Source organism: Balaenoptera borealis (genome assembly GCF_965194805.1).
Source record: "Balaenoptera borealis genome assembly, chromosome: 8".
NCBI lineage: Eukaryota > Metazoa > Chordata > Mammalia > Artiodactyla > Balaenopteridae > Balaenoptera > Balaenoptera borealis.
In genome coordinates, this window is record NC_138865.1 from 66380143 (window position 1) to 66404120 (window position 23978).

General features: G+C 39.4%; 1 protein-coding gene across 4 annotated transcripts in view; it reads right to left on the reverse strand.

Moving 5' to 3' along the window:
• Nucleotides 1-21693: 21693 nt before the first annotated feature.
• IL33 (interleukin 33) overlaps nt 21694-23978 on the reverse strand; it is a 50174-nt gene continuing 47889 nt past the window's right edge. For all 4 annotated transcript variants that reach the window (XM_082404449.1, XM_082404447.1, XM_082404448.1 and 1 more), the window contains 2 exons: nt 23545-23642; nt 21694-22160 (listed from right to left, as the gene is read on the reverse strand). In XM_082404449.1, the coding sequence (XP_082260575.1) occupies nt 21954-22160; nt 23545-23642 (305 nt within the window). In that variant the 3' untranslated portion in view covers nt 21694-21953. The remainder of the gene's footprint in view (nt 22161-23544; nt 23643-23978) is intronic.

Consider the following 23978-nt stretch of genomic DNA (forward strand, 5'->3'; position numbering starts at 1 on the left):
TGGAATGCTCTGTAAATATTAACTAAGCCCATCTGGTCTAACGTGTCTTTTAAGGCCTGTGTTTCCTTATTGATTTTCTGTCTGCATGATGTGTCTATTGATGTAAGTGAAGTATTAAAGTCTCCCACTATTATTGTGTTACTGTCAATTTATCCTTTTATGTCTGTTAACATTTTCCTTATATATTGAGGTGTTCCTATGTTCTGTGCATATATATTTATTACAAGTGTTATATCTTCTTCTTGGATTGATTCTGTGATCATTATGTAGTTTTGTTCTTTGTCTCCTGTAACAGTCTTTATTTTAAAGTCTATTTTGGGGAATTCCCTGGTGGTCCAGTGGTTAGGACTTGATGCTTTCACTGCCATGGCCTGGGTTCAATCCCTAGCTGGCGAACTAAGATCCTGCAAGCTGCACAGTGGCCAAAAATAAACAAACAGACAGACAAATAAAGTCTATTTTGTCTGATATGAGTATCACTACTCCAGCTTCCTTTGATTTCCATTTTCATGGAATACATTTTTCTATCCCCACACTTCCAGTCTGTATGTGTCTCTAGATATGAAGTGGGTCTCTTGTAGACAGCATCTTTACGGGTCTTGTTTTTGTATCCATTCAGTCAGTCTATGTCTTTTGATTGGAGCATTTAATCCGTTTATATTTAAGGTAATTATTGATATGTATGTTGTTATTGCCATTTTGGTAATTGTTTTAGATTTGTTTTTGTAGGTGTTTTTTTATTCCTTTCCTCTTTTGTTATCTTCTCTTGTGATTTATGACTATCTTTAATGTTGTGTTTGGATTCCTTTTTCTTTTTTGTGTGTATTATCTATTATAGATTTTTGTGGTTACCATGAGGTTTTGATATAGCAGTCTATATGTATACATCATTGTTTTAGGTTGCTGATCTCTTAGTTTCAATTGCATTTCAGCTATCCAGCATTTGTGCCAGAGGATCTCACAATTACTGGTTTTGATATCATATTTGTGTGTCGATGATTTCCTACCCTTACTGTATGTTTGCTTTACTAGTGAGCTCTCCCATTTTGTAATTTTCTTGTTTCTAGCTGTGGCCTTTTCTTTTCCACTTAAAGAAGTTCCTTTAGCATTTGTCATAACACTGGTTTGGTGGTGCTGAATTCCTTTAGCTTTCGTTTGTCTGTAAAGCTTTTGATTTCTCATAGAATCTGAATGAGAGCCTTGCTGGGTCGAGTATTTTTGGTTGTAGCTTTTTCCCTTTCATCACTTTAAATATATTTTTTCACTCCCTTCTGGCCTGTAGAGTTTCTGCTGAAAAATCAGCTGATAGTCTTATGGGGATTCCCTTGTATGTTATTTGTTGCTTTTTCCTTGTTGCTTTTAATATTTTCTCTTTGTCTTTAATTTTTGTCAATTTGATTACTATGTGTCTTGGCGTGTTCCTCCTTGGGTTAATTCTGTAAGGGACTCTGTGCTTCCTGGACTTGGGTGACTGTTTATCTCTTTGAATATTTTCTCAGGCTCTTTCTCTCCCTCTTCTCCTTCTGTGACCCCTAGAATGTGAATGTTGGTGTGTTTGCTGTTGTCCCAGATGTCTCTTAAACTGTCCTCATTTCTTTTCATTCTTTTTTCTTTATTCTGTTCCATAGCGGTGATATCCACCACTGTGTCTTCCAGTTCAATGATTTGTTCTTCTGCCTCATTCATTCTGCTATTGATTCCTTCTAGTGTGTTTTTCATTTCAGTTATTGTATTCTTCAACTCTGTTTGGTTGTTCTTTATATTTCCTATCTCTTTGCTAAGAACTTCTTGTGACTTCTCAATCTGTGCATCTGTTCTTTTTATGAGTTCTTGGATCATCTTTGTAGCCATTTCTTGGAACTCTTTCATGGGTAGGTTGCCTATCTCCACTTCACTTAGTTGTTCTTCTGGGGTTTTATCTTGTTCCTTTGTCTGGAACATATTCCTTTGCCATCTCATTTTTAAATTTCTATTTGTATTTTTATGTATGTACTAGCTTGGTTACATCTCTCAACCTTGGAGTGGCCTTCTGTAGGGGCTGTCCTGTGTGTCCCAGAAGTACACTCCCCTCTCGTCACCCAAGGGCCAGGGACCAGCTGGTTCCAGGGTAGATTCTGACCTGTGTTTGTGGACTCAGTTCCACAGGCTGCAGGCTTGTAGTTTCCTTCCTTCTGGTGTCTGCCCCCTGGTGGGTGAGGCTGGTCTAGAGGCTTGTGCAGGCTTCCTGGTGGGAGGGGTCAGTGCCTGCCCACTGGTGGGTAGAGCTGTTTCTTGGCCCTCTGGTGGGCAGGGCAGTGTCAAGGGGCATGTCTTAGGCTGGCTGTGGGATCAGGAAGTCTATAGGCAGCCTGTCTACTGATGGGTGGGCTTGTGTTCCCACCCTATTTGTTGTTTGGCCTTAGGTATCCTAGCACTGGAGCTTACAGGCTATTGGGTGGGGCCAGGTCTCCATGCCAAGTAACCAAAATGTCTGCATTTAGTCAGAGGTCATGTAGGTCCTTGCTGTGTCCACCACCAGCTTTTTTGACCCCAGAGAGGGACACAGCCATCCCCTGTCTCCCCAGGAGACCCTTCAAGACCTGCAGGTAGGTCTGGGCTAGACTCCTATGGAGTCAGTACTTTTGCACTGGGTCTTGGTGCATGTGAGACCTTGTGTACACCCTTTAAGAGTGGAGTCTCTGTTTCCTCCAGTCCTGTGGAGCTCCTGCAATCAACTCCTGCTGGCATTCAAAGCCAAATGCTCTGGGAGCTCCTCCTCCCAATTCTGGACCCCTAGGCTGGGGAGCCTGGCATGTGGCTCAGAGCTCTCACTCCTGTGGGAGAACTTCTGCAATATAATTATTCTCCAGTTTGTGGGTCACCCACCTGGGTGGTATGGAATTTGATTATATCAAGAGTGCACCCCCTCCTACTGTCTTGTGGTTTCTTCCTTGTATTTTTGGATATAGAATAACTTTTTTTGTGTGTAGATTCCAGTCCTTTTAATCGATGGTTGTTCAGCAGTTAGTTGTGATTTTGGTGTGTTCATGAGAGGAGGTGAGCTCAAGGTTCTTTTACTCTGCTATCTTGTCCTCACAGTCTTTCAAGATTTTAAGTTTGGTTTCTGGAGAATTGTCATTTTCTTTTTTTTTTTTTTTTAACATCTTTATTGGAGTATAATTGCTTTACAGTGTTGTGTTAGTTTCTGTTGTATAACAAAGTGAATCAGCTATATGTATACATATATCCCCATATCCCCTCCCTCTTTCATTTTCTTTTTAAAATACTATGTCACTATGGTTTTTCATGGTGCTTGATGACTTGTTCCTCCACTGGTGTACTTGAAGTAGTGAACATCTTTCTTGTTTAGATAGAGCTTTTGTTCAATTTGATTTTAATTGTTCAACAGGTTCGTAATTAAGTCCTTCCTTTTGTTTTTTTACTAGGTGGTGCTATAGCACAAGTTTTAGGTTTCTCTTGCTTGAGCTGGCTCTGGCTATATTTGAGAATCAGCACTCTGCTCCCTCTACCACCTCTGCCAGAGGTGTTACCAGTGCCCTTGTCATTGCTACTTGTGCTCCTGGGGTCACTGGTGTCTTGTTGTTGCTGGTGTCAGTGCTATTTCTGGCATTGCTGCTGGGGGCACCAGGATGGTGGGTGCCTCTGCTGTGTCCAGGTTCACCTGGGTTGTGGGCACTGCCACTGTGGCAGGGGGAGGGGGAAATTTGGGACAAGCCAGGATTATGGTTCCCTCTACCACTTCTGGCGTTCTCATGTTCACGGGTGGCTGGAGTCATGGGTGCCACTGTGGCTGTAGGAACTATGATTGTGGGCCCTGATGCTACTGCTGCCCAGTTGCTTGTGGCTGTGGGTGCTGCTGCAGCTTAGAGGTCAGAGTTGTGTGCACCACCTCTGTTGCTGTTATCAGGTTGTCTGGGGCTGCAGGCTCAGCCACCATGGCCAGGAGGACCAGGATAGCTGTACTGCCTCCACTCTTCCCCCAGTTCTGCCTCTTCTATGAGTTCAAATCCACCCACCTTTAGATGTACAAATGTGTGGATCTCTCCAGCATCCTGATGTGTTGTGCAGCAAAGCCTTTGTTAAATTATGCATGTTTTACTAGTTATAGATAGAAGGGGAGAGGTAAAGGGACTGTCTCATACTACCATAATGCTGACATCACTGTGTCTTACTGTGTTTTAAGGGTTCTTCATATAGTCTAAATATGTCTTTTAGCAAATACATGTTTTGCAAATGTTTTCTTATGGTCTTTTGCTTGTCTTCTCACTCTTTTTAACACCATCTTTCTAAGAGCAAAAGTTTTTAATTTTGATGAATTCCAAAATATCAAATTTTAAAATTTTATGGATTATATTTTTGATATCCTATATAAAAAATCTTTATCTAACCCAGTGTCACATAGATTTTCTCTTATGTTTTCTTCTAGATTTATAGTTTTAGGTTTTACGTTTTATGTCTGTGATTCATCTTGAGTTTTCATATATAGTGCAAGGTATGGATTGAAGTTTAATGTTTTTTTCTTTTCGTTCTTTCTTTCTTTTTTTGTTTTTTGCATATGGATAGGCAATTGTTCCAACACCATTTGTTGAAAAGATTACCCTTTTTTTTTTTTTTTTTCTATTGAATTGACTGCATCTTTGGGAATAATCTGTTGTATATATATGGTTGAGTCTATTTTTGAACTCTCTATGCTGTTCCACCGATGACTTTGTCTATCTTTATGGAAATACCACACTCTCAACATAAATGTAGCTTTATAATAAGTCTTGAAAGCAAGTAGTAGAGACCTCTAGTGTTGTTTTTCTTTTTAGAAATTGTTTTGGCTATTCTAGGTCCTCCGAATTTCTATGTAAATTTTAAAATCAGATTGGGATTTTGATTGGGATTGCACCAAACGTATATATCAACCTCAGGAGAATGGACATCTAACCATATTGAATCTTCTGACCCCTGAACAAGGTACGTCTTTCCATTTATTTAGGTCTTCTTTAATTTCTCTCTGTTGTGGTTGGTAGTTTTCAGTGAACAGGTCTTGCATATCTTTGTCAGATTTATCCCTAAGTACTTTAAAATACTTAATTGTATTATAAATGGTAAACATTTAAATTTCCAGTTGTCTTTTGTTATTATATTATATAGAAATAAAAGTGATTTTTGTGTATTGTAACATCTTGGATCTTTGTTAAACTCAATTTATAGTTCTATTAGCTTCTTTGCAAATTACATCAGACTTTCTACATGGATGATCATGTTATTTTTAAATACAGATAGTTTTACTTTTGTTTTCCAGTCTGGATTATTTATTTCTTTGTCTTGCCTTATTGCAATGGCTAGAAGCTCCAGTAAAATGCTAGATACAACTGGTGAGAGAAAAAGAAAAAAAGAGGTGGTGAGAGTGGACATCCGTTCATTGCTCTTGATCTTATACAGTCTGTTGCCATTAATTATGATGTTAGCTGTAAGTGTGCTTTGGTCTATGCCCTTTATCATGTTTAGAAGTTCCCTTTTATTTTTAGTTTATTGAGTGCTTTTATTGGAATGGATATTAGATTTTGAACTGCTTTTTCTGCATCTATTGACATCATCATATTGTTTTTCTGTTTTAATTTGTTAACGTGGTAAATTACATTGATTGATTTTTGAATATTTAACCAACCTTGTATTCCTGGGATAAACCCCACTTGGTCATGATGCATTTTTATATCTTTTAAATATATGTTTGTGTGTGTGTATCCTTTGTATGTATTATATATCCTTTTTCTGTATTGTTGGGTTTGATTTGCTAAAATTTTATTTAGTATTCTTTTATCTTTGTTCATGAAAACTATTGGTCTGTAGTTTTCAGTGTCTTTGGTTTTTAGTGTAACACTTGCTGCATAGAATTAGTTCAACAGAATTCCCTCAATTTTTTGATAGAGTTTGTTTAGAATTTATATTTCTTCCTTAAATATTTGGAAGAATTCACCAATGAAGACTGGAGTTTTTAATGAGAAGATTTTAAACTACAGATTCACTTTTTAAAAAATTTTTTATTGGAGTATAGTTGATTTACAATGTTGTGTTAGTTTCAGGTGTATAGCAAAGTGAATCAGTTATACATATACATATATCCACTCTTTTTAAGATTCTTTTCCCTTATAGGCCATTACAGAGTAATGAGTAAATCAATATAGGGCCATTCATATTGTCCGTTTCTTCTTGAGTAAGTCTTGATAGTTTGTGTCTTTCAAGTAATCTGTCTATTTTTATTAAAATTGCCAAGTATTGTCCATAATATTCCCTTTTTTATCCTTTTAATATCTTTAGAATCTATACTGATGACTACTCTCTTATTATTGATGTTGGTAGTTTGTATCACCATTTTTTTCCTAATCAATCTGGCAAAAGATTTATCCATTTTATTGATTTTTCTGCAATATCGAGAGTTTGTTTTCATTGATTTCTCTATTGTTTTTCTGATCTATTTAATATTAATAAATTATTATGTAATTTTTTAGTTATCCCATTTCTATATTTTGGAACATCTATGCTCTTATCCAATGATCTTTTGAAGGAATATGAGTCATTCTTTCATTTTTACTTTTAAATCTTTTTATATTTATAATGTAATATTTGATGTATATGAAAGACTATATGTAACTTATTTGTAGGTTAAGAAGTATAATCAAATAAACCCCTATGAACTTAGTGGATTACTTCTATACCTGTAAGATCACATCCATTCTGATTCCATCCCCACCCCTGACCACCATACTTTATCTCTTAGAGGTTTTTTCTTAAAGTCATGGAGGGATTTGATTGTGCCTTTCTATATTCCAATTATACCTAAGAAAGATTGTTCTTGGGTTTGCCTGTCTTTCTAAACTAACATTCACTGAGTGGTTGCAATGTACAAGGCAAGTCTTATCAGTGTCCTAAGAAGCAGGTGTTACTGTCATCTCTTCTATGGATGAGTTTGCTTTAAGCCACATTCAACAGAAAACCCACCATTAGCTTAAGCAAACATGGTTTTATTTTTCTCTCTCAACAAGAAAGTCTGCAGTTAACACTACAAGACTAGTATGGCAGCAAAAAAATGTCACATGTGACCTGGTGTCTTACATTAGTTTCCCCAGAAGTAGATTCCGATTAAGGGATTTATCAGCATGTGATTTACTAAGGAAGTGTTCCCAAGAAATACTGCTAAGGGAGTTGGGCAGGGCAGGGATGGACAGGAATCTAAACAAGAATGTGATCTCATGCTGAAGTCCAGCAGAGGGTAGCTTCCACATGAACCCTGTAGGGGGATTTTTGAGTGAAATTTAAGACAGAGTTGTTTCACCCAAAAAAACAAGGGAGCTGGGCTTTCAGGAGCCTTATAAGGCTGGTGGAAGGAATGCAAACTCACAGAAACTTTTATCTCTCTGTGCAAGAAAGAAAAGCAGCATCAGTACTGTAAGTGCAGTCTTTGTAAGAAGAGCTGCAAGTGCTGGATATTGAAAGCACACAGAAAGTGGTGGTGGTGGTGGTGGTGTGGGTGTATGGTACACACATAAATGTTATCAAAGAATCCAGTATAAAAAAACTCAAGGAGATTTGAGCAGAACACGAATATTGTTCTCTACACCAGAGTTCTCCCATTTTTCCCTCCTGCCATTTTTAATATGTAAGCCTTTGTCTCCTTGCTTACTGCTTCATGGTCAGAAGTTTTCTGCTGCACATTCAACCTCATACTTATGGTCTAGGTAGGAAGAAGGGGAGAGGGTGAAAGACTGAAAAAGGACATGCCAGCTGAATATGTCCCCTTTAAAAAGTTTTTCTCGGGGACTTCCCTGGTGGCACAGTGGTTAAGAATCCGCATGCCAATGGAGGGGGCATGGGTTTGAGCCCTGGTCTGGGAGAATCCCACATGCCGTGGAGTGGTTGAGCCTGTGCGCCACAATTACCGCGCCTGAGCTCTAGAGCCCGTGAGCCACAACTACTGAGCCTACGTGCCACAACTACTGAAGCCCGTGCACCTAGAGCCTGTGCTTTGCAACAAGAGGAGCCACTGCAATGAGAGGCCTGTGAACCACAATGGAGAGTAGCCCCCACTCACTGCAACTTGAGAAAACCCACACAAAGCAATGAAGACCCAATGCAGCCATAAATAAGTAGTTTTTCTCGAACCATTATACCGTCTATCTTTTATTGTCCAGAACAGTTTCAAATGGTTACTGTGTGGAAGTCTGGGATGGAGTGTATTTTTAGTTGGGCATATTGCTGCCCAGGTCAAAATGAGTTTCTGTGGGCAAGGAAGTAGGGGTGGTGGTGATAGATAGTAAGTAAACAACTACAATATTTGGTATCTCCTCATTTTTGCAGAGGATAAACTGAGATTGAGAGAGGTTATATAATTTGCTGAAGTTGCACAGGCAGTAAGCAGTAAACCAAGCCTATGTTCTTTTTCTGTTTTTTTAATATTTATTTATTTAGCTGCATCGGGTTTTCGTTGTAGCATGCGGGTTCTTTTGTTGTGGGGCACGTGCTTCTCTCTAGTTGTGGCACGTGGGCTCTACAGCATATGGGCTTTGGAACATGTGGGCTCTAGAGCACGCAGGCTCAGTAGTTGCAGTGCATGGGCTTAGTTGCCTCATGGCATGTGGGATCTTAGTTCCCTGACCAGGGATGGAACTGGCGTCCCCTGCATTGGAAGGTGGATTCTTAACCATTGCACCACCAGGGAAGTCCCAGCCTATGTTCTTAATATGCTAGGCAGTGATTCATGCATTCTCTTTTTTTTTTTTAATTCAGTGAAATAATGTAGTGCTTGTGATCTTTTTTTTAAAATTAATTAATTAATTTATTTTTGGCTGTGTTGGGTCCCCGCCTCTGCGCGAGGGCCCTCTCCAGTTGTGGCAAGCGGGGGCCACTCTTCATCGCGATGCGTGGGCCTCTCACTATTGTGGCCTTTCTTGTTGTGGAGCACAGGCTCCAGACGCGCAGGCTCAGCAACTGTGGCTCATGGGCCTAGCCGCTCCGTGGCATGTGGGATCCTCCCAGACCAGGGCTCGAACCCGTGTGCCCTGCACTAGCAGGCAGACTCTCAACCACTGCACCACCAGGGAAGCCCTCTCTTTATGGGAGTGTCCTCTGGGTTAGGGACTGTAATTGGACTTGAGGAAGTGTTTCATCATCTTGGCATCTCAACAGGAAGTAGCTCATTGATACATCCAGTATATATGGCAGGTATTTAAGGAGTAGCTGCTAGAAGATGAGATTTCTGGGCTGTAGAGGTGATAGTATGAGGGGAGAAGGAGTTTTAGGACAAGCCTGTCCCAAACCCAACTGGAGTATCCCAGCTTAAGATTTCTCTATCCACCATGCAGTTTCTCAGCATGAGGCGCAAAGGTTGAAATTGGTGGGTTTTTTTTTTTTTTTTTTTGATTGTTTTTTTCTGCAGATATGGGGGTTGTGAATTAATCCTTTTAGACTTTAAACAAGCTGTTGCATTCTACTTAAATTAGGAATTTTCTTTCCCCAACTCCCCAAATTTCAACTCTTACTTAGTTTTCTTTTCCAATTCTAAGTCACTTTACTCATTCAAATAAAATTTTCCTGACAATATTTCAGGGTATCCAATAAATGCATAAAAATGTAAAGGATATAAATAAAATGAGGGAAAACTAAATTTTGACATAATTGTCATTTCTGATACAATGAAATGGGCAAATTCGTTCTGGTAATATGTGTTATACAACATCAAAACAAATGCAAGTTTGGAAGTTTTAGCCACAGCAATCAGAGAAGAAAAAGAAATAAAAGGAATCCAAATCAGAAAAGAAGAAGTAAAGCTGTCACTGTTTGCAGATGATATGATACTATACATAGAGAATCGTAAAGATGCTACCAGAAAACTACTAGAGCTAATCAATGAATCTGGTAAAGTAGCAGAATACAAAATTAATGCACAGAAATCTCTTGCATTCCTATACACTAACAATGAAAAATCAGAACAAAAATTAAGGGAACACTCCCATTTACCATTGCAACAAAAAGAATAAAATACCTAGAAATAAACCTACCGAAGGAGACAAAAAAACCTATATACAGAAAACTATAAGAAACTGATGAAAGAAATTAAAGACGATACAAACAGATGGAGAGATATACCATATTATTGGATTGGAAGAATCAAGATTGTGAAAATGACGAAACTACTCAAAGTAATCTACAGATTCAGTGCAATCCCTATCAAACTACCAATGACATTTTTCACAGAACTAGAACAAAAAATTGCACAATTTGTATGGAAACAAAAGACACCAAATAGCCAAAGCAATCTTGAGAAAGAAAAACGGAGCTGGAGGAATCAGGCTCCCAGACTTCAGACTATACTACAAAGCTACAGTAATCAAGACATTTATGGTACTGGCACAAAAACAGAACTATAGAACAATGGAGCAGGATAGACAGCCCAGAGATTAACCCACGCACATATGGTCACCTTATCTTATTTATTTATTTATTATAATTAATTAATTAATTAATTAATTTTTATGGCTGTGTTGGGTCTTCGTTTCTGTTCGAGGGCTTCCTCTAGTTGTGGCAAGTGGGGGCCACTCTTCATCGCGGTTCGCGGGCCTCTCACTATCGCGGCGTCTCTTGTTGTGGAGCACAGGCTCCAGACGCGCAGGCTCAGTAATTGTGGCTCACGGGCCCAGCTGCTCCACGGCATGTGGGATCCTCCCAGACCAGGGCTCGAACCCGTGTCTCCTGCACTGGCAGGCAGATTCTCAACCACTGCGCCACCAGGGAAGCCCCCTGGTCACCTTATTTTTGATAAAGGAAGCAAGAATATACAATGGAGAAAACACAGCCTCTTCAATGAGTGGTGCTGGGAAAACTGGACAGCTACACGTAAAAGAATGAAATTAGAACACTCCCTAACACCATACACAAAAATAAACTCAAAATGGATTAAAGACCTAAATGTAAGGCCAGACACTATCAAACTCTTAGAGGAAAACATAAGAAGAACACTCTATGACATAAATCACAGCAAGATCCTTTGTGACCCACCTCCTAGAGAAATGGAAATAAAAACAAAAGTAAACAAATGGGACCTAATGAAACTTAAAAGCTTTTGCACAGCAAAGGAAAACATAAATAAGACAAAAGGACAACCCTCAGAATGGTAGAAAATATTTGCTAATGAAGCAACTGACAAAGGATTAATCTCCAAAATCTACAAGCAGCTCATGCAGCTCAATATCAAAAAACCAAACAACCCAAACCAAAAATGGGCAGAAGGTCTAAACAGACATTTCTCCAAAGAAGATATACAGATTTCCAACAAACACATGAAAGGATGCTCAGCATCACTAATCATTAGAGAAATGCAAATCAAAACTACAATGAGGTATCACCTCACACCAGTCAGAATGGTCATCATCAAAAATTCTACAAACAATAAATGCTGGAGAGGGTGTGGAGAAAAGGGAACCCTGTTGCACTGTTGGTGGGAATGGAAATTGATACAGCCACTATGGAGAACAGTATGGAGGCTCCTTAAAAAACTAAAAATAGAACTACCATATGACCCAGCAATCCCACTACTGGGCATATACCCTGAGAAGACCATAATTCAAAAAGAGTCATGTACCACAATGTTCATTGCAGCTCTATTTACAATAGCCAGGTCATGGAAGCAACCTAAGTGTCCATCCACAGATGAATGGATAAAGAAGATGTGGCACATATATACAATGGAATATTACTCAGCCATAAAAAGAAACGAAATTGAGTTATTTGTAGTGAGGTGGATGGACCTAGAGTTTGTCATACAGAGGGAAGTAAGTCAGAAAGAGAAAAACAAATACCGTATGCTAACACATATATATGGAATCTCAAAAAAAGAAAGAAAGGTTCTGAAGAACCTAGGGGCAGGACAGGAATAAAGATGCAGATGTAGATAATGGACTTGAGGACATGGGGAGTGGGAAGGGTAAGCTGGGATGAAGTGAGAGAGTGGCATGGACGTATATACACTACCAAATGTAAAATAGATAGCTAGTGGGAAGCAGCTGCATAGCACAGGGAGATCAACTTGGTGCTTTGTGACCACCTAGAGGGGTGGGATAGGGAGGGTGAGAGTGAGACACAAGAGGGAGGAGATATGGGGACATATGTATATGTATAGCTGATTCACTTTGTTATAAAGCAGAAACTAACACACCATTGTAAAGCAATTATACTCCTGTAAAGATGTTAAAAAAAAATGCAAGTAAATGACAAAAAGCTACCATACATTTGAATATTTTAATCAAATAATACTGACTATAGTGATGGTGGAAAGTATTTTTTTTAAAAAAGGAAAATTAAACTGGTAAAATAAGATAACCAAATTGAAAGATATCTAAATAAGGAGTTGGAAGTCCCAGGTTAAAGTTTTAATGCAAGTATATGTTGGCTGTTTGATCTTGGGTAAAAGTCACTGAATACCTCCTTTGTACTGGCCACCATGATGGGCACTATGAGTACAAAGGTGAAAAAGACACAGTCTGTTCTCTGAAAAATCTTACTTAATTTTGAATCACCAAAAATATTAGACAGAGGGGAGGAGAGAAGATGGCGGAAGAGTAAGACGCAGAGATCACCTTCCTTCCCACAGATACAGTAGAAATACATCTACACGTGGAACTGCTCCTACAGAACACCCACTGAACGCTGGCAGAAAACGTCAGACCTCCCAAAAGGCAAGAAACTCCCCCCGTACTTGGGTAGGGCAAAAGAAAAAAGAAATAACAGAGACAAAAGAATAGGGACGGCACCTGCACCAGTGGGAGGGAGCTGTGAAGGAGGAAAGATTTCCACGCACTAGGAAGCCCCTTCGTGGGCAGAGACTGCGGGTGGCAGAGGGGGGAAGCTTCGGAGCCACGGAGGAGAGCACAGCCACAGGGGTGCGGAGGGCAAAGCGGAGAGGTTCCCTCACGGAGGCTCGGCGCCGACCAGCACTCACCAGCCCGAGAGGCTTGTCTGCTCCCCCGCCGGGGCGGGCGGGGCTGGGAGCTGAGGCTCGGGCTTCGGTCGGATCGCAGGGAGAGGACTGGGGTTGGCGGCGTGAACACAGCCTGAAGGGGTTAGTGCACCACAGCTAGCCGGGAGACAGTCCGGGGGGAAAAAGTCTGCAGCGGCCGAGGAGGCAAGAGACTTTTTCTTCCCTCTTTGTTTCCTGGTGGGCGAGGAGAGGGGATCCACAGCGCCGCCTAAACGAACTTCAGAGACAGGCGCGAGCCGCAGCTATCAGCACGGACCCCACAGCAACAGGGGCGCAGAGGAAAAAACGGAGAGACTCCCGCACAGAGGCTCGGCGCCGAGCAGCGCTCACCAGCCCGAGAGGCTTGTCTGCTCACCCGCCGGGGCGGGCGGGGCTGGGAGCTGAGGCTCGGCTTAGGTCAGATCGCAGGGAGAGGACTGGGGCTGGCGGCATGAACACAGCCTGAAGGGGTTAGCGCACCACAGCTGGCTGGGAGGGAGACCGGGAAAAGGTCTGCAGCTGCCGAAGAGGCAAGAGACTTTTTCTTGCCTCTTTGTTTCGCAGCGCGCAAGGAGAGGGGATTCAGAGCGCCGCCTAAACGAACTCCAGAGAAGGGCGCGAGCCGCGGCGATCAGCGTGGACCCCAGAGACGGGCGTGAGACGCTAAGGCTGCTGCTGCCGCCTCCAAAAAGCCTGTGTGTGAGCACAGGTAACTCTCCACACCGCCCCTTCCGGGAGCCGGTGCAGCCCGCCACTGCCAGGGTCCCGTGATCCGGGGACAACTTCCCCGGGAGAACGCACTGTGCGCCTCAGGCTGGTGCAACGTCACGCCGGCCTCGGCCGTCGCAGGCTCACCCCGCCTCCTCTGTACCCCTCCCTCCCCGCGGCCTGAGTGAGCCAGAACCCCCGAAGCAGCTGCTCCTTTAATCCCGTCCTGTCTGGGCGGGGAATAGACGCCCTCAGGCGACCTACACGCAGAGGCGGGTCGAAATCCAAAGCTGAACCCCAGGAGCTGTGCGAACAGGGAAGAGAAGGGGAAATCTCTCCCAGCAGCCTCAGAAGCAGCGGATTAAAACTCCACAAACAACTTGATGTGCCTGCATCTGTTGAATACCTGAATAGACAACGAATCATCCCAAATTCAGGAGGTGGACTTTGGGAGCAGGATATATTAATTTTTCCCCTTTTCCTTTTTTTTGTGAGTGTATATGTAGATGCTTCTGGGTGAGATTTTGTCTGTATAGCTTTGCTTTACAATAGCTTTATTTTACTTCACTATATTATAGCTTCTTTCTTTCTTTCCTTTCTTTCTTTCTTTCTTTCTCTTTCTTTCCTTCCTTCCTTCCTTCCTTCCTCCTTCCTTCCTTCCTTCCTTCCTTCCTTCCTTCCTTCCTTTCTTTCTTTCTTTCTTTCTTTCTATTTTTTCTCCCTTTTACTCTGAGCCGTGTGGACGAAAGGCTCTTGGTGCTTCAGCCAGGCATCAGGGCCGTACCTCGGAGGTGGGAGAGCCAACTTCAGGACACTGGTCCACAAGAGACCTCCCAGCTCCACGTAATACCAAACGGCAAAAATCTCTCAGAGATCTCCATCTCAACATCAAGACCCAGCATCACTCAATGACCAGCAAGCTACAGTGCTGGACACCCTATGCCAAACAACTAGCAAGACAGGAACACAGCCTCATCCATTAGCAGAGAGGCTGCCTAAAATCATAATAAGGCCACAGACACCCCAAAATACACCACCAGACGTGGACGTGCCCACCAGAAAGACAAGATCCAGCCTCATCCACCAGAGCTCAGGCACTAGTTCCCTCCACCAGGAAGCCTACACAACCCACTGAACCAACCTTAGCCACTGGGGACAGATACCAAAAACAATGGGAACTACAAACCTGCAGCCTGTGAAAAGGAGACCCCAAACACAGTAAGATAAGCAAAATGAGACGACAGAAAAACACACAGCAGATGAAGGAGTAGGGTCAAAATACACCAGACTTAACAAATGAAGAGGAAATAGGTAGTCTACCTGAAAAAGAATTCAGAATAATGATAGTAAGGATGATCCAAAATCTTGGAAATAGAATAGACAAAATGCAAGAAACATTTAACAAGGACGTAGAAGAACTAAAGAGGAACCAAGCAATGATGAAAAACACAATAAATGAAATTAAAAATACTCTAGATGGGATCAATAGCAGAATAACTGAGGCAGAAGAAAGGATAAGTGACCTGGAAGATAAAATGGTGGAAATAACTACTACAGAGCAGGATAAAGAAAAAAGAATGAAAAGAACTGAGGACAGTCTCAGAGACCTCTGGGACAACATTAAATGCACCAACATTCGAATTATAGGGGTCCCAGAAGAAGAAGAGAAAAAGAAAGGGACTGAGAAAATATTTGAAGAGATTATAGTTGAAAAGTTCCCTAATATGGGAAAGGAAATAGTTAATCAAGTCCTGGAAGCACAGAGAGTCCCATACAGGATAAACCCAAGGAGAAACACGCCAAGACACATATTAATCAAACTGTCAAAAATTAAATATAAGGAAAACATATTAAAGGCAGCAAGGGAAAAACAACAAATAACACACAAGGGAATCCCCATAAGGTTAACATCTGATCTTTCAGCAGAGACTCTGCAAGCCAGAAGGGAGTGGCAGGATATACTTAAAGTGATGAAGGAGAAAAACCTACAACCAAGATTACTCTATCCAGCAAGGATCTCATTCAGATTCGATGGAGAAATTAAAACGTTTACAGACAAGCAAAAGCTGAGAGAGTTCAGCACCACCAAACCAACTTTACAACAAATGCTAAAGGAACTTCTTTAGGCAAGAAACACAAGAGAAGGAAAACACCTACAATAACAAACCCAAAACATTTAAGAAAATGGGAAAAGGAACATACATATCGATAATTACCTTGAATGTAAATGGATTAAATGCTCCCACCAAAAGACACAGACTGGCTGAATGGATACAAAAACAAGACCCATATATATGCTGTCTACAAGAGACCCACTTCAGACCTAGAGACACATACAGACTGAAAGTGAGGGGATGGAAAAAGATATTCCATGCAAATGGAAATCAAAAGAAGGCTGTAGTAGCAATTCTCATATCAGACAAAATAGACTTTAAAATAAAGACTATTACAAGAGACAAGGACACTATATAATGATCAAGGGATCGATCCAAGAGGAAGGTATAACAATTGTAAATATTTATGCACCCAACATAGGAGCACCTCAATACATAAGGCAAATACTAACAGCCATAAAAGGGGAAATCGACAGCAACACAATCATAGTAGGGGATTTTAACACCCCACTTTCACCAATGGACAGATCATCCAAAATGAAAATAAATAAGGAAACACAAGCTTTAAATGATACATTAAACAAGATGGACTTAATTGATATTTATAGGACATTCCACCCCAAAACAACAGAATACACATTTTTCTCAAGTGCTCATGGAACATTCTCCAGCATAGATCATATCTTGGGTCACAAATCAAGCCTTGGTAAATTTAAGAAAATTGAAATCGTATCAAGTATCTTTTCCGACCACAACGCTATGAGACTAGATATCAATTACAGGAAAAGATCTGTAAAAAATACAAACACATGGAGGCTACACAATACATTACTTAATAACGAAGTGATTACTGAAGAAATCAAAGGGGAAATCAAAAAATACCTAGAAACAAATGACAATGGAGACACGACGACCCAAAACCTATGGGACGCAGCAAAAGCAGTGCTAAGAGGGAAGTTTATAGCAATACAAGCCTACCTCAAGAAACAGGAAACATCTCGAATAAACAACCTAACCTTGCACCTAAAGCAATTAGAGAAAGAAGAACAAAAAAACCCCAAAGCCAGCAGAAGGAAAGAAATTATAAAGATCAGGTCAGAAATAAATGAAAAAGAAATGAAGGAAACAATAGCAAAAATCAATGAAACTAAAAGCTGGTTCTTTGAGAAGATAAACAAAATTGATAAACTATTAGCCAGACTCATCAAGAGAAAAAGGGAGAAGACTCAAATCAATAGAATTAGAAATGAAAAAGGAGAAGTAACCACTGACACTGCAGAAATACAAAAGATCATGAGAGATTACTACAAGCAACTCTATGCCAATAAAATGGACAACCTGGTAGAAATGGACAGATTCTTAGAAATGCACAAACTGCCGAGACTGAACCAGGAAGAAATAGAAAATATGAACAGACCAATCACAAGCACTGAAATTGAAACTGTGATTAAAAACCTTCCAACAAACAAAAGCCCAGGACCAGATGGCTTCACAGGTGAATTCTATCAAACATTTAGAGAAGAGCTAACACCTATCCTTCTCAAACTCTTCCAAAATATTGCAGAGGGAGGAACACTCCCAAACTCATTCTACGAGGCCACCATCACCCTGATACGAAAACCAGACAAAGATGTCACAAAGAAAGAAAACTACAGGCCAATATCACTGATGAACATAGATGCAAAAATCCTCAACAAAATACTAGCAAACAGAATGCAACAGCACATTAAAAGGATCATACACCATGATCAAGTGGGGTTCATCCCAGGAATGCAAGGATTCTTCAATATACGCAAATCAATCAATGTGATACACCATATTAACAAATTGAAGGAGAAAAACCATATGATCATCTCAATAGATGCAGAGAAAGCTTTCGACAAAATTCAACACCCATTTATGATAAAAGCCCTGCAGAAAGTAGGCATAGAGGGAACTTTCCTCAACATAATAAAGGCCATATATGACAAACCCACAGCCAACATTGTCCTCAATGGTGAAAAACTGAAACCATTTCCACTAAGATCAGGAACAAGACAAGGTTGCCCACTCTCACCACTATTATTCAACATAGTTTTGGAAGTGTTAGCCACAGCAATCAGAGAAGACAAAGAAATAAAAGGAATCCAAATCAGAAAAGAAGAAGTAAAGCTGTCACTATTTGCAGATGACATGATACTATACATAGAGAATCCTAAAGAGGCTACCAGAAAACTCCTAGAGCTAATCAATGAATTTGGTAAAGTAGCAGGATACAAAATTAATGCACAGAAATCTCTTGCATTTCTATACACTAATGATGAAAAATCTGAAATTGAAATTAAGAAAACACTCCCATTTACCATTGCAACAAAAAGAATAAAATATCTAGGAATAAACCTACCTAAGGAGACAAAAGACCTGTATGCAGAAAATTATAAGACACTGATGAAAGAAATTAAAGATGATACAAATAGATGGAGAGATATACCATGTTCCTGGATTGGAAGAATCAACATTGTGAAAATGACTCTACTACCCAAAGCAATCTACAGATTCAATGCAATCCCTATCAAACTACCACTGGCATCTTTCACAGAACTAGAACAAAAAATTTCACAATTTGTATGGAAACACAAAAGACCCCGAATAGCCAAAGCAATCTTGAGAACGAAAAATGGAGCTGGGGGAATCAGGCTCCCTGACTTCAGACTATATTACAAAGCTTCAGTAATCAAGACAGTTTGGTACTGGCACAAAAACAGAAATATAGATCAATGAAACAGGATAGAAAGCCCAGAGATAAACCCACACACATATGGTCACCTTTTCTTTGATAAAGGAGGCAAGCATATACAGTGGAGAAAAGACAGCCTCTTCAATAAGTGGTGCTGGGAAAATTGGACAGGTACATGTAAAAGTATGAAATTAGAACACTCCCTGACACCATGCACAAAAATAAACTCAAAATGGATTAAAGACCTAAGTGTAAGGCCACACACTATCAAAGTCTTAGAGGAAAACATAGGCAGAACACTCTATGACATACATCACAGCAAGATTCTTTTTGACCCAGCTCCCAGAGAAATGGAAATAAGAACACAATAACCAAATGGGACCTAATGAAACTTAAAAGCTTTTGCACAGCAAAGGAAACCATAAACAAGACCAAAAGACAACCATCAGAATGGGAGAAAATATTTGCAAATGAAGCAACTGACAAAGGATTAATCTCCAAGATTTACAAGCAGCTCATGCAGCTCAATAACAAAAAAACGAACAACCCAATCCAAAAATGGGCAGAAGACCTAAATAGACATTTCTCCAAAGAAGATATACAGATGGCCTACAGACACATGAAAGAATGCTCAACATCATTAATCATTAGAGAAATGCAAATCAAAACTACAATGAGATATCATCTCACACCGGTCAGAATGGCCATCATCAAAAAATCTAGAAACAATAAATGCTGGAGAGGATGTGGGGGAAAGGGAACACTCTTGCACTGTTGGTGGGAATGTAAATTGATACAACCACTATGGAGAACAGTATGGAGGTTCCTTAAAAAACTGAAAATAGAACTACCATACGACCCAGCAATCCCAATACTGGGCATATACCCTGAGAAAACCATAGGTCAAAAAGAGTCATGTACCAAAATGTTCATTGCAGCTCGATTTACAATAGCCAGGACATGGAAGCAACCTAAATGTCCATCGACAGATGAATGGATAAAGAAGATGTGGCACATATATACAATGGAATATTACTCAGCCATAAAAAGAAATGAAACGGAGGTATTTGTAATGAGGTGGATGGAGTTAGAGTCTGTCATACAGAGTGAAGTAAGTCAGAAAGAGAAAAACAAATACAGTATGCTAACACATATATACGGAATCTAAGGGGAAAAAAAAAAAAAAAAAAAGGCCATGAAGAGCCTAGTGGCAAGACGGAATAAAGAAACAGACCTACTAGAGAATGGACTTGAGGATATGGGGAGGGGGTGGGGTGAGATGTGACAGGGTAAGAGAGTGTCATGGACATATATACACTACCAAATGTAAAATAGATAACTAGTGGGAAGCAGCCGCATAGCACAGGGAGATCAGCTCGGTGCTTTGTGACCACCTAGAGGGGTGGGATGGGGAGGGTGGGAGGGAGGGAGATGCAAGAGGGAAGAGAAATGGGAACATATTGTATATGTATAACTGATTCACTTTGTTATAAAGCAGAAGCTAACATACCATTGTAAGGCAATTATACTTCAATAAAGATGTTTAAAAAAAAAAAAATTAGACAAATGACCTACTCCATTTACCAACATTGATGGATTGGGATATGCTTACTTTCACTTAAGAATTTCACAATATGAGTCATTTTATGATAAAATCATTATGGTCTCACATACTTTTGAAAAATACAGTTTATTCAAGAATATGAACAATGTAATGGATATATTTGGTTACTGAATAGTAATCATTTAAGTATATCATAGAGATACACATGGTCAACATTTAGTGTTTTTCAGAGGGAATGATATAGATTCTGCTTTTATTTTTGTCTCTATAGTAAAATTATTGACAAAGTAATGAAACAAAGATATATTGTTCTATAATTGTTTGTCCTCATACAGTAATTCTCAGCCTCTTTTATTTTATTTTCCACCAACAATTATATTCAATATATCTCAACAAATTAAAAAGCCTACACTTTCAGAAAAAGTCATATTTTTATAAGTATTCTGTCATTATGTTTGTCATTTATTATCAGTATTACACCTGTGAAGAATTACAGTAGAAATTGCTAAGGTTTTAAAATAAGCAAAAATTATTTAGTAGCTGAGAAATGTTATTATATGGTTGAGTATAAATTTTAGTACCTTAGTAGCAATAAAACACAAAGATGTTTAATGAAGAATATTGCCATAAATAGGTTTATGTAAAATTCTACACCATCAGGTAGAAAAAGCAGAATAAAGATGTTGACATCCAGAGGTCAGGTGATGTGGAAGTGAGGTCAGGCGGTGCAGAAGGACACAGATGGTCAAAAGAAATGGAGAAAGAACAGAAGTCAAGTGAATATTCCATAGTAAGCAGGGTTATTGGGAAGCTAAACAACAAAAGGCCTTGTGCACATGGGAAGAAAGGATGAGAAGAAATTTTGTCCAAGGTAATGAATATATCAAAAGTCATAGATTCCTGTAAGCCAGGGTCAGAAGAACATATGAAGGATAACCAGTTACTGAAGTTGTAATGTTAATCCTATGTCCCGTCTAAGCTCTAGTAGGTTAGAGGACTTCTGGCCACACCATGGTACTTGGAACCCATGGTACTTGGATGCCCAAACATATATTGGGGCTCAGTGCTTTTAAAAATATTCTAGTTTGTTAGATATTCCTAATAATTTCAATTTCGTGTCTGAACTAAAATTTATTTCACTTTCTAATGTAAGAATGCCTTGCTTAAAGTTAACTCAGTCTATAAAAATCAGAATTTTAAAAGTGAGTTAGAGGTGAAATTATTCACTTTTAAAATACTAGATTTATTTTCCTTAATTTTTAAATTATCCTTGCTTTTTCACATATTTATGTTACCTGTCTAGCCATATAGGCATCTGAAGTTTCGGAATTTACAAACAAACTTGGTGTTTTATTCCAGTTGTGAAATGGTCAATCTGTGTTGCTTCCAGTTGTCTTTTTTATTAGAGGCTCTAGTGTTTGAGGCTATTATCTGGAACCAGGGAAAATTATGTCCCTATGTAGCTCTTTAAATTGATCCCTGTCTAAAACAAAACTGCGGATCAGCCCCTTCGCTTCTCCCCAGAGGTCTCAGCTCAAAATATGAAGAAGTTCTTTCAGCACTGAAAGTGGAAAAATGTAAAGGTCAGGCTGTATCTCTTCAGAATGTTGGCAAGTCTCTTTACCAATATGCTATTTAATATACCAATACTTGTACTGAATATGCAGTGATACAGAGGGAAATAAAAAACAGAACTGAAGGATTATAAAAAAATTATTTTTATACATAGTAAGGAAAACATTCCACAGCATACTAAACATTCCATTTCCCTTCGTGTTATCTGTCTCTTTATCGCTCATCCTTTCTCCAATGGTAGCTGTTTGGACTACTCAACCCAAGATCCGCAGCTTTCCGTCATATTAAGTTTGAGAGCTTAAATATGGTATTCTCTTCATTTGAATCCTCAGGGTGTTCCCCTCGTTTAATTAGAGCTAGGTGGTTATCCTTTACTCCTAGAAACACTCCAGGATTGCTCTTACATTCAAATGAAACACATTGAGAGGTCTCCTCATGAAGGACAAAGAAGACCTGTTCTGGCAATGGGTTTTCACATTTTTGTAGCTGAGGAAGACAAGAGAGAAAGTAACCAATATGTGAGTTGGAAGTCCAGAGTCAACTTTACATTCCTGTATTGGAAACTAAAGGAGAATAATTATTCATAACTTGATATTTCTAGCAAGCCTGCTTACTGAGAAGGGGATGGGAGGTGGGGAAGAAATGAGCAGAGGGCCAAAGTAGGGGGATTTGATTTGATTCACTGATAGTATATTTTGAGAGACATGATGGCTTAGAATGACTGGGTCTGGATGCAGTATTTCTGGATTCATACTTCTCTTTTGCCATGTAGTATCTCTGAGACCTGGACACTTTGCTTTACCTTTCAAGCCTCAGTTTTTTAGTGTAGCCAGTTTTCTAGATCGGTCAACCCCCAACTTACCCACAGATACATGAGTGATAGAAATGATTATTATTTTAAGTTATTAAGTGTTAGGGATGGTTTGTTACACAGCAAACCTAGCCAATACAATAACTTCATAAGAGAGTTACTGTGAGAATTAAATGAGATAGTACTTGTAAAACCTTTAGCACACTTCTTGGTATATAATAAAGCTCAGTAGGGGTCAGCACTTATTATTGAGTAGTTATATATGCCAAACACTATTATATATACTTAAGAATGTTTTGTTAAGGGAGATGCTGATTACCATCCAGAGTTTATATTAATACCTTGCATGGCTATATTAGTTAGCTCTATATATTGTATATTTATGTAATTTATCTTCTATATTAGACTTTCATGTTTTCTTCTTTGTGTCCACTTTGGCTTGTTTGTTCCTCAAGATGTTTATAATTCTTCATCATGACCAATATAATACTACTATTTACTAACTGAAGAAGACAATGCAGTGAATCCTATGATTAAAATGTAGATTATTATGTTATCTATATATCTTGGCATATGGAAATGTTTATGACTCTCCCTTTAGCCAGTCTCAGAGTATAAAATTAGTCTTTCAATTGCCTAAGAAAACCATATTTTACAAGGAAGTACTTCCTGGAAGAACATAGTAGTTCCTACAGCCAAATAGAAAGGATTCGAGTCATTCTATATAGCAGTGCTTCTCAAACTTTAATGTACCTATGAATCTCCTGGAGATTTGTTAAAATGCTGATTTTGATTCAGTTGTGAGGGAGCCTGAAAGTCTACATTTCTATAAAGCTCTCAGGCAATGCTGTACTGCTGGCAGAGATCAAACTTTCAGTAGCAAGGCTACACATGCCATTTCACTCCCTTCCATGTTCCAGAAGCAAGTTATTAATCATAACTGATTTTGTTTTATGTACAATAGCACAAACAAAACTTCTTCTTCAAAGTACCCCAAACACCCAAATCTGCACAGATGAGTAGAGTCAGTCATGACAGTTAGGTGCATATTTCTATTACCTCCACAGAATGCTCCTTACTGTTGGCATGCAGCAAGAAGTCTTTGTCTTTTGTGGGGCTCAGGTTTACCATTAACTTCCGATGATCACCACCACCATCTTGCAATTAAAAAATGCAAATTATAAAGTTAAGAATTGTAACTCATTTTAATTTAAATGAATTTAACACCCAGGAAAAGAGTCCAAGGTGTCATATAAAATAACTACTTCATTCAACAACACATCTCTTAGAAATACTTGTACCCAGATGAAACTAAAGAGTCATTGGACAGTAAGGGGTAATTCTAAGTCCCCTTAGGAGAGAGGTTAGTTTTCTTATATACTATTAGAATAATAGTAGAATTGTGACTCTAATGGGTATTTCTCTAGTTGTCAGCTTCCCTGTCTGCATAGAAAGCCACTGATGGTTGTCCCCCAATATCCAACTCCTCTTTT